The following is a 12,068-nucleotide window of genomic DNA, read 5'->3' as shown; positions in this document are numbered from 1 at the left end:
ATCCAGCTCTAGGGAAGTAGGATCCCATGCCTAGGCCATGTTGGCTGCATCAGAGGTGGGGTGCCACAGGGAGGGGAAGATCAAGCCAAACCAGGTCACACAGAAACAGACAGGCACAGCAACAGGAGCTGCCAGCCTTGCCCACCCAAGGGCTCATCTGGGACTCACATCAAGCGCCTTCTCAGTGATCTTCTCGTTGGCTCCATTCTCATGCAATCTGGTCAGGATCACCATGTCTGCCCCCTTCGTGTACAATCGGATCTTCCCATTGGGATCCCGCACTGTGGGAAGCAGGCCTGCTTAGCCAGAGCACTCTTCATCCCCATGTGCCTCCCCTGTGTCTGAAGGAGCTGCAGATAATGTGGAAGGGCTTGGGAGCAACTAGTGCTTTCTTCAGGGGACTAGACTGTGACATCATTTGCACCACTGGAAATGCAGGGACTTCACTAGAGTTGCTCCTGATCTAGACTGGGCTGAGCAAGTGGAGGATCAGGCCTCAAAGACTACCATGTCCCTCCAGAACCCCCATGTCTTCCTCCTCCACCTGCCCACCTCCTCCCTGGTGCAGCCCCTTTCTGGCCCTCTCAGCCCTTAGAGGGCCAGGTTTGCATTAAGATGTCAGAAGCAACCAGAAAAGCAAACAGACTTCTGGGGCTGATTGCCAGTTGCACCTGAACCTTATGAATCTATTCACACCAGTGCAATGTTGGTTGGCAACACAACTAACTCATAAAGACCACCATGGCTTTGTGTGCACTGGGGTGTCAGAGATGCTGTCCTCAACCAGCAATTAACTTGCCCATGCCAGGAGCTGTTTCAGCCCCATCTCTGCTCACCCAGGATGGACATCCTCTTGCGGACGCTACTGAAGTCCAGCATAGCCAGCACTTTGTAGGTCCTCTTCACCCCCAGCTCACTAATGGTGATGGTGTCCTGTGTCCGGGAGAGGAAGACATACCCGAGGTTCCGGGCAGCCATCACCAGGGCCTCTTCATCCGGGGATGCAGCCTGATAAACTAGCTGGCCTGGGAAAGGAGATGGAAATGGAGTAGAGACAGATGAGGCTACTCCTGTTTGCTCAAAGAGCAGAGTAACATCTGCTTTAACCCCATCTGTGCCCAGCTAGTGGGCAATGGCTTGTCTGTGCCAACATAATGAACCTTGAGCCACAACCACAAGAGTCTTGAAACTTAGTCTCAGCTGAACCATTTATCACCCTGCCAGGGTGCAACCACCTGCTTGGGTTCCTCAGAAGAATGAAGACACATATCATGCTCAGCCCCTTTGCTTCTCAGCAGAATATTTTTAAATAAACATTATAGTACATACTTCATTAATCCTGTGATTCGTGTCTACGGCATGTCACAAACTGGGCTCCCTATCCTAGCCCAAATTTGCTCCTCTTGCTGTTCTGGGAAATCCTTGAAAGCCTCTTGGTCCTCTCTACGCTAGGCTTTGAGCCACTAATGTTGCCATCAGAGTAGGTGCACCAATGTAAAACCTCTGTGCTAAAGTGAGTGGCACAGAGGTTTTACAGATGGAGAAAAGCAGGACTCCTGGGTTCTACTCTCAGATCTGGGAGAGAAGCATAGCTGTACTGCCCTTTGAACAGAGAAACTGTAACCATGAAAGATACTACTGTAAATATGGCTGGTACCAGGGCAATTCCTGGTGCAGAAGTGGACTGTGCCTTTCACCCCTGTGCCAAACACAGCAGAGAAGCGGCAGCAGCCAGGCTCACCAGAAAAAGAGGACGGGCTGGGGGTTCTACTTGTCTTAAGCAAAGCTTTTTTTTCTTCTTAGCATCAAGTGCTTAGTGTGGTAGCAGGACCTCACCTGGCAAGGTGAGATCACCTAGTTCCCCTCTGATCCCCTGGAGATCAAACCTCCTCCCTCTGAACTTGGCATGCCCTTGCTTAATTATGTCAGTGGGGTTAGGATTAGGACTCAGATTAGTGCACTGAAAGTACTGATTTTCACAAATGCCTCCAATCCCAGGGTGGCTCTTCCTCCTATTGCACTTTGCTGGGCATCAGTTGTGTGTATGTGAGTGTGTGAGAGCGCATGAGAGTTTACACGTGTGTGTATACGTACATGCAGATGGGGTGTTTTTGATGTGTATCTCTGATCTGTAGTAATCAGAGGAGCATAGGCTAAGCCCCTCTGGCATTATAGCAAGGTCCAGGTTTCTTAATAATCCTCCCTCACGCGTAAGGCAGCATTCCCCTTGGGATCTCTCCTCCACAGGGAAGGTGTCTATCACATGTGACATCTCCGGAGGGTTAGAACAAGAGAGGAGCAGGGTGGAAGACAGAACCCCTGGGCTCTATTCCAAAGTCTGACAGGGAGTGTGTATTAGTCGTTAGAGCAGGAGAGGACTACTGAATTCATGCTTAGCCATAAGCCGCAGTTTCCCCATCCATAAAGAAGGGACAGTATCAACCTACAAGTACAATGGGCACCTGCACATGAGCAGTGAGGCTACTCTGATGCACTGTAATTACAGCATATCAGAGCAGATTCAATTAATCGAGTCTGCTGGTTTAAACTAAAGCTCATTTGATGGGCTAATACATGAGACACTGGGCTCTCTAATTAGAATGGCTCTTGAAGCTGCTCTAATTGAACCCACCCCTGCACTGCATGTATATAAATGCCCAATGTGATGTATATAAAGCCTAAAGAAACATCATAATCCAGCCTATCCACAAAGTCATCAGCAGGATGACACACCAACAGGGCTAAAGCCAGTGCCTGTTGCCATGCACCCAATCTAACTCCATTTCCTTGCATCTGCATCATACCTGGCAGAGCAGAAAGCTTGGCGTTACGCATATCATTTGTCACTACCGGTATATCAGGCCCTTCCAGCACACAGCAATAAGAAAAAACACCTGGCCACTGCTCAGGGGACATGAAGCAGAATAATATGTCAGCTCAACTTGTGGGTGGCATTTTAACTAGAACACCCTGCCCTTTAGAGTGTGTGGGCTGATAGGTCCAAAGGCTCCTACTGAACCCATTTAATTCAGGTTTTGATGAAAGGCCATGGACTGACCCTGCCTATTTGGAAAGGACAGTCCTGCTGCAAGTAGGCAGTCTTATCCTTTGTCCTCTCCTTAAACAGTTCATCTAGTCTGACACACTTCAATGGAGTTAATGGCCCAGCAGAACATTGTGATGTCCAGCAGAACATTCCTCTCTCACAGGATCTCTGTTGGTGTCAATAGTTCTCCAATGGTACAAGGGGTGTTTCTGGGGAGGGAGGTATAAGGAGGCAAGGCTGAACAGAGCTCCACTATACCAATTCTCCACAGGGGTAAGTCAGAGGAGCCCCTCAGCTTCCCTACCTAAAGCTGGGGCCTTATGTGGAGACTCTGGAGGCTGGAACCATGTCCTTGATGGCCCTTCCTAATCCCTAGAGGGTTTGATTTTGGGGGTAGGGGGGAAAGGAGCTACAGTGAGATCAAAGAGCTTGAGATCATTGAGCTTTGCACCTAGCATTGTCATTTAGGCTAATACCAAGTGAATGCAAAGCAGCAGTGGGTGCAGCAATAACTGACATTGCACTTCTCATTTGCACCACCGCTAGCATTTGCACCAACCTGAGGTACTGGAGCACACAAGGTGCCTGGACCAATTTATCTCCCTGATCTGGGCCTTAACTTGTGTGCAAATGGGGCAGCTTCCAGCCCCAGACAGACAACCCTTCATACCCATCAGAAAAACACAGCCCTCCCCGGCAATGGACAGAGGCCAGACAATTTCTTAACCAACTCACTGTCTTGCTCCTCCACCATGACCGTGTGGCAAATGGCCAGCAGCCTCAGGAACTCTCTCACTGCAGGGTCATCATCCCGCCGGACAGCTTCCAGAAGCAAAGGGTTGTAAAACTCCAGATTCTTGTCTGCATATGGGTTCCAGCTCAAACTTTCATCCTGTAAGAGGCATTGATCTCTGCATTAATAGGAGTGAGAAACCAATCCCAACTGTTAGGGTAACACTATGTGGATTTTTGGGGAGCATTGGACCTGCAGCTGGAGCAAGGCTTTAATCTGTGTCTCAGCAAAGCTGCTGACTACAAGGTAGAATGATATATATATTAAAAGTAACTTTGCGAATGCTTAGGCAAGTAGTTTTTTAACCATATAATAGTATTGTTGTGAGATATATAGCTTTTATATATAAGATTTTGCTTATGAGTGCTTATGTTAAGTAACCATGTTAACTGTGTTAACCATTTTTCTGGAAAAAGCAGCAAATAAGTCTGTGTGCTGTGAACCAGCTACAGTGAGGAATGAGATAAGATACAGGGGCCCAAAAAGGTGGAGATGGTACAACCTGAGACAGAAAAACAGACTGGAATGTGGAAAACAACATGTAATTGGTAACAGGATCTGAGATGAACATATGCAAAAAAGTGAATGGTGATTGGTGAAGAAGCCTCCAGAAGCTTCCAGGTTTGGGTCAAATTCCACCCATTGACTGAAGAAGAGAAGTCAAGGTCTTAGACATACGCTCTTAGCAGAAAGGCATGTAAATGAATGAAATGCATAGGCGATTCCATGCTAACGAAGCAAACAGTAAGCAGAGGTGGAGCTTGAGATGGGAGGAAAAATGGGTGGAACAAAAGGAGGGACAGAGGTGGAACGAATGGTAACGAGCATAAATCGAAGTGTATAAATGTGGGAGAAAACTACTGTTCAGTGCAGGTCCCTGGTTTGCTGTTTTTTTGGGACCCTTGTCCACAGCTGTTTCTGTTTTGAATAAAGCTGTCACAAGCAATGTGTGCAAGTGGCATTTGCTCCCTGCTTGCTCTGGCTAATGAGTAACAGGATCCATGAGCAATTAGATTGTCATCTCCCTAGTCATTGGGAGCCGCATGGAGTCGGGGTCTAACACCAACGTGGCATCATCACTTACTCAACATGTCTCAGCGCCACAGGGAGCCCCTTCCCATGGAAGGAAAATCTACATTGGCTCTGTTTTCCCTTACTTCTTTGTCTCCTATCCTACCATCAGTTTCTCAGTATAATGAAACCTTCTAAGCCCGTATTTGACCGGCACTGCTCTTTATATTAAGAGTCCATTATAAATAGCTTTTAATAAATTATTAATACACATTTTAATAAATGGCTAATCAATTATTTTAGACTCCAACGGATCAATAGGTTGCTTATAACCAGGGCTTAAAACAATCTATTACTCCTAATACTACTCTTGCTTGTAACATGTAACATGCCTATTAATAAAAGGAACCTTAATATAAAGCACTATGCTGATGCTAGTCCAGTGATATTATTGAGGAGGTAATTATTGGTGATGGATGTGTTCTCCAGTGCCCTGCACATTGTCACCACTTATACAAGTGCAGGGGTGATATAAAAATATTGTTTTTCTGTCTTGGTAGAATCTGATTCCCATTTTGCTATGACTGACAGCTCCAACCTAGAAGGTGACAATCAGGCTGTAACACCCAGACAGTCAGCACAGTATGGAGTACCTGATCCTGCCATGGGGGCAGTGGGCAGGGGGAGAAGTAAGCTCTGCCATGTGTTATTACTGTACACAGTGTCCCTGATGCACAGAGACATTAAGGGCTCAAGTTTGGGATTCTGGAGCCTGACAACTGCTCCACACACAGAAGTTGCAGCTCTGAAGGTACAAAGCTAAGCCAATATAGTTAAATTAATGCTACTGTGTATGTAAACGCTTCATGATGTTTACTATTGAGCTGAGACGATGAAAGCTGGGTTTGAACCCAAAGATGACTCCATACACAATGTTGCACCAGCTTAACCTGTTATACCTTCAGCTAAACCAGTGCAATTAAGACTGGAATCTACTCTTCTTACAAGCTGGATTTTAATGGATTTATACCATGAGCCTAATTCTCCATTGGCTTTGCCAAGTGAGTACAAAGTAGGTGCGCTACCATTTCACATCCATGGCAAACTGGTATAAATTACTTCACACAAAGCCAATGAGAATCAGCTGATGACTTGTCATCCCCACCTATGTAAAGCATTACCAGCGCTGTATAAATGACATCCTACAGAATAAAGGTTTGACTCTGCTCTCACAGTACTCAAGAAGCCTTAGCCTGTGCCCTCAGATGGGAGCAGGGTCCTGTTCTATGCATCCAGGAGATGAACTGAGATAATTACTCACCAACAGTCTTCTCTTGCGGCCAGTGCCTGGACCTGCCAAAATAATAAAAAATATATATTTAATTAACAGAGTTGGAAATGAATATTTTTCGTGGGAGATCAAGCCAAGGCTGCCCAAAGTGACCAATACTTCCACAACCAACTAGCTGGGTCAGCTGGGATAGCGCTGACAGAGCTCAACCTCACACCCCTAGGGTCATAGCAAACCCTCTTCACCACCCTGTCTCCACCCTCCAGCATGAGAAGCTGAGGTTCCAGCAAAAAAGCTGCCTAACAATACATGGAATAATGGTATTTCTAGAACAGCACCTCTAACAACTGCTAAGGACCACAAAGCACTTTCCTATTTATTAATTAGATTAAACAACATATTCCTGGTTGTATGGCAAGTGGTAGCAGAATAAGGAACAGAACCCAGTATCCTGCAGTACACAAGCATGCCATAAGCCCAAAGTCAGCCTCATTCAAATTCAAAGAAACTCGCTTCTGATACAAGTTACCATAGATGATCCCATTGATGCAGCATTTCTTGAACGTCATAATGTTCTGCGTCAAGGTGCCTGTTTTGTCCGAGAAGATGTATTCAATCTGGCCGAGCTGGTCATTGAGGCTAGTGCTCCTGGCTTTCGCTGGAGTATCTTTAGCAGGGTAATACATCTCCACATCCCAGTCAATAAAAAAGCTATTCACGAGATAGATGAATTCAAGCCTAGGGATCCAGGAGGGAGAGAGACAACAGGACAGGGAAATTATTTTAGCCACGGAGATGAGGGATCTGCCACTGGCATAGAGAAAAGAGGAGCAAATCTCCCCAGCTCTCTTTGTTCTAAGGCTCTGAACTTTCTGGACACAGAAAAAGTGCAGGTCAAGAAGAAGCAGCTTTCCAAGGGAGCTCAGCACACTGAGCTGAAAGGATGTAGGGTGCAGAGCACCAACAGGAGATACCAAATATTTGGCCTGGGGCTTTTTGGAAAACCTGGTCCTTAACAATGCTATTCAAAGGTCTGGAGGTTCAGGCAAGGACCCAAAACTGATTCATATTAACCTAATCCAGTGGTCTTCACAGCTGGATGAGAATCTCAAGCCCGCATGTAATCAAGAGACGTCCAGTCATCTCTACTGGACAGGCTGGAACGACCTCTCTCAGAGTTCTCCAAAAGGGAGTTTATGTGCAAATAATAGCCAGGGTAGGACACTACAAAGCCTCCAGCCTCCGAGAAGGTTTAGAGCAGTCATCTGGGTATTGATCCTGGTTTGTAACCCTAGACAACCTATATACCTATGACCTATTTGGTTTAGTGAGAATAAGATATTGATCTCATGTCAGGGCAGAACCTAGTAACTCATTTCTACGAAGTGCTATGAATAGATAACATGCTGAATATTAATTAGATTTTGGCTAATGGTCCTCCTCTTGGCCACCCTGCTGTATCCTTCACCATCATCAGCCCATCTTCACGAACCTACCCCAAAATCCAAACAGCAGCATTTGCACTTCACCAGTAACTTTTATATGAGGATCTCAAAGCCAAACTATTGAAACTAATGGATTTAAGCAACACAACCCACCCACCGAGCTATATAAACATCATCCATCTTTGACAGATAAGAAAACAGGGGCACACACAAAAGCGTTGTGCTCAAAGTCACAGCAGGACACGGCCAGGTATGGGAACTGAACCCAGGACTTCAGACTTTCCGTCTTCAGCTCTAAATGCCAGATACACGTGCTCTCTCGAGCTCTGGATGACAAAAAGTCATTCCACAGGGAGAAGGGGTAAAGAGACCGCAACAATGTACAAGCATCATAAAATCTATTATGCTGCTCTTACGTGATATACATGGACATAGGTATGATGATGCTCAGCAAGATCATGAACCCCCAGAAGGTGAAGAAGGCCTGCTTGATAGGGCTTGTCTTAGCATAGAAAGTCGAGAGATAGCTATGATCCCGCCGGAACTTCTCAGCCCAGATTCCACAGGCGACAGCGAGGAAGAACGATGCAATCATCAGCACCAGGAAGACCTGAAGGGGAGAGAGAGGGTGAGAGATCTGTGCCCCAGGGCAGTTCACAAGAGACCACCCAGAAATTGCCAGAGAGATTTCATAACCAACCAGCCTCGTTTCAGAGAGGCTGAAATTAGGCCTGTGTGCATTAAGAATTTTTACACTGGTATTCATACTCGTGATGTTACTAGTGAAGATAATGTCCTACAATAGTATAAAGCAGCATAAAACCCCCTAAGGCAGATAGGCCCTTGTCTACATGGAACAGCGTGAAGTTAAACCATTCTACTTACAGAGGCAGCTCCTATAAAATATCACGATGTTGCAACATCCAGAGTAAAGCAAATATAAGATACCTCAAAATCCTAGCCCCACTGCCCTGTGGATAACTCCTTGGTTGGAGAAAGGCTAAGGGACATCACCCTGACTGAAACGCGCCCTCGCTGAGGCATTAGGCAGTCAGCAGAAGTTTTTATCTGGCAGAAGCTACAACCATCAAGGCACTGAATGTCTGGACTCAGTCTGGCCTTTGGATTCTGTCTCAGTGGTCTAAAGGAGGGATGGTAGGTCTTGGGCAGCCTCCACTCCTTCATAATCTTGCCTAGCCATACAGGTCGGAGGTCATTGCATGATGATCACAGGACTCCCTCCATACACACAGATTCATCAGGCACCTGACTCCACCTCTTACACACACACCATGCTCCAGAGGATTGGCGGTTTTCTACACTTATCCTGGCATAACCCTCATGTGGATACTTTTATTCTGGCATAAGAGAACCATCTTCTGATTTTGCTTACGTTGCTTGGAAAGGGGTTCAAAGTCAACCAAAATGATCCACACTTACAGTGGAATTAGTGTCTGTATAGGCAGCTGTACAGTGATAACTAGAACAGGATTACTGGTAAAGCTTTCCCTTGTAGAGCAGATTTTAGATTCAAGTGGAGGCTCTCAAACTTTGTCACGGTGTGGATCATATTTTACCCAGATTAGAATAATACAATAATAGAAATTAGAGCTGCAATGGCCTAGTTCAAACCCCTGCTCAAGGCAAAACCATCCCTGTCTAAACCACCCTAGACAAATCTTTATATAACCTGCCCTAAGAAACTTCCAAGGATGGAGATTCTACCAGCTCTCTGGGTAATCTGTTCCAATGCTTAACCACCTTCAAAGCAACAATGGTCTTTTGAATATCCAACCTAAATTCCCCTTGCTGCAATTCAAGACCATTGCTTCTTGTCTTGCTCCTGGTGGGTAAAATAATAGTCTATAGATATCCCTTTATAAGCAAGCACCCTTCAGGTACTGATCAAATCCCCCCTCAGTCTTCTCCTCTCTGGACTAAATAATCCCGTTCTATCATCCTTTCCTCTTAAATCACGTTTTCTTTCCCTCTAATCAATTTTATTGCTCTCTGCTAGATTTTTTTCCTGATTTGTCCGCGTCTTTCTGGTTCTGTAAAACAAGGAGAACTTCTTTGCTCTGTAGAACAAGGAGAACTGCTTTCTGTTTGCTCAAAATCTAGCACAACGGGGTCTTGATCTTGAACAGGAGCTCCAAAACACCACCAAAAGAGCAACAACACACACAGCATGATCCACAAATAGAAAGCAACACATCTCCTGGACACCCCTCCTCCCTTTATCTACAGCACTGACCCATTCATAGTAACAAAGCAGAGCAGTCATCCCTTAGTTGGCATAGTGCCATTAAAGTATTTAGAATTTCCTTAATTTTTTTAAATGCATCCAGAAACCGAAACAGCCATCCACGGACCACTCAGATCCACAGAACAGGGTGTGAGAACCAGAGATGTGCAATCAAACAGTGCTCCCGTTTGCCTACTGATGCCACTGCAAGGCTGTTATCCTTTGAACTAGGATCTGCAGTTGGTCCACACCCCGAAGCTAAGTGTCCAAGTAACATGACAACGCACTCTCCAACACGCTTGGCTGCTTAGAGCATTGTTTGTGGAAGCTACATACTTACTAAGATCACCAGCTTGTCCATCATACGGTCCAGCTTGGTTTTCTTCAGCCGGATCTTCCCACAGTTTCTCATAATTTTGGAATCAAATCCTGGACAAATGATGTTATAGAAGCAAAGCTGTAAGCACATAACTATGGCTAGAATTTGGCGAGCTAAGACACCTGCTGACTGCATTACCCTCTCTGCTCTCTACACTGGAGAGATCTGTCCAATACAGGCCTGGAACGTAGGTGCCACGCCTGTGACAGAGACTCAGTCCAGGGAAGCCTGCTCCGTTATCCCACAGGTGCTATTGTGGGATAACGGAGCACGAGGCACTCCTAGGATCCATTCCCAATGCTTGTGCATGATCTTGAAGAAGTCAATCAACCCCCCTGTGGGTCAGTTTGCCCAGCTAAAAACTAGGTTTATTTATGTGCGGTCCTTCACAAAGTCAGTGGTCTGCCCCTTTGAAGGCCTTATGCATGTTTTTATTATTTGCCCACAGGCAGCCAAACTTTGATCTGAAGGCAGCACTAGCCATTTGCCAAGAACATAAATGTCAATTTACTCCTGCTGGCATCATAAAGGAGTGTGAAAGAATGGTGTAGAGAGACCTTAGTGTAACTGAGCATCTCACCCCAGGTATCTCGGGCATGTCTAATATGCCCATCTCAAAACTGCTTGCTGTCTAACACTGGCAGCCACAAAGCAGTTTTGTTCCCTAGGGGATCCCCTCCTTCTCTGCCCGTTTGGTTTTGATCTCTAGATCAGAAAAGACTATTCTGATCATTTAGTGCAAACTCCTGCACAGGGCAGGCCAGAGGCTCCTACCCATTACCTCCTGCACCTGCCCCAGACTCAGGCCTGAGCTGCCCTGTTACATTTGGAAAGAGACAGTCAATCTCAACGTAAAAGCTTCCGATTATATTGGATCCCCCATCTTCCTAGAAACATGAGCACAGTGGTTAATTAGCCTCACTTAAACATTCACTCCTGGCTAGAGGGTCTTGCCTCTCCACTCAGGGTCAGACCAATTGCCATATTTAGGGTCAGGAAGGGATTTTAACCCATGGTCAGACTGGGAGTTTTTGCCTCCGTAGTTGGGAGGAGGGGGGGGTGACCTCTACCTGGGATCTCTTGAGCATATATTAACAACCTTTTACAGAAGCAGGACGTTGGCTGCCATGGTTTCCCTGCTTTACCTGCGGCAGATTAAGGTGTTATCTTGGGTTGCGTCAGGGTTGATGGTAGTTTTGCTAAGAGATTCAATTATGGATTTGGATAGGATGGTTTGGATAGGGATGATCCTGCCTCAGGCAGGGGCTTGGACTTACAGAGGCCCCTTACAGCCCTATTCCTCTATGATTCTCTATGACTTGGCCCCAGTCAGGTGTACTGATGTGCTCTGGCTGGGAATCTGGCCTGCTGATTTTAATGGGGCTAGGCTGATTTATGCCAGATGGGGATATGACCCATTGTGCTTTCTTCCCCTCCTGTTCTGCATGGGAGCAGCACAGCGCTGATGGGGAACGAGGCCTGCTGCATTCACCTGCATAGATGACGAGCCCATAGCAGATCTCCGTGTTGCGTATCCTGCAGCCTCGCAGCAAGATCTTCTCGCTATCCAGCGAGTACTTCTCACCCTTCCACTCCAGCATGCCGATGAAGCTGTGCATCCGGCTGTTGGGCTCCTCACAGGTCACTTTCCCTGGGTCACCAAGAGCAGGAAGACTGTAATTCACAGCTTGGCTTTCAGAGGAACTCTAGGAAAAGGGGGATCTTTCCTCTCATCACCCTCTCTGACTCCTCTCCTTCCTGATCAAGGATAATTCGACAAGGCTTCTGCGGAGGAAAGTCTATGCCCGAGACCCCATCCTGCACAGAGCACCTCTGCTCCATCAGGATGCACCAGCCT

The 12,068-nt window shown here is 46.4% G+C and overlaps 1 protein-coding gene across 1 annotated transcript in view; it reads right to left on the bottom strand.

The window, feature by feature from the left end:
* Positions 1-12,068, bottom strand: part of ATP8B3 (ATPase phospholipid transporting 8B3) — a 45,072-nt gene that overhangs the window by 12,296 nt on the left and 20,708 nt on the right. The window contains exons 10-17 of the mRNA XM_006275618.4: positions 11,703-11,861; positions 10,172-10,260; positions 8,003-8,196; positions 6,671-6,879; positions 6,172-6,203; positions 3,782-3,938; positions 837-1,025; positions 169-281 (exon numbers count right to left, since the gene is read on the bottom strand). Of these exons, the coding sequence (XP_006275680.3) occupies positions 169-281; positions 837-1,025; positions 3,782-3,938; positions 6,172-6,203; positions 6,671-6,879; positions 8,003-8,196; positions 10,172-10,260; positions 11,703-11,861 (1,142 nt within the window). The remainder of the gene's footprint in view (positions 1-168; positions 282-836; positions 1,026-3,781; positions 3,939-6,171; positions 6,204-6,670; positions 6,880-8,002; positions 8,197-10,171; positions 10,261-11,702; positions 11,862-12,068) is intronic.

This window comes from Alligator mississippiensis, chromosome 16 (assembly GCF_030867095.1).
Source record: "Alligator mississippiensis isolate rAllMis1 chromosome 16, rAllMis1, whole genome shotgun sequence".
Lineage (NCBI taxonomy): Eukaryota > Metazoa > Chordata > Crocodylia > Alligatoridae > Alligator > Alligator mississippiensis.
Note: the sequence above shows the minus strand (reverse complement) of the source record. Positions and strands in the feature narration are given on the sequence as shown.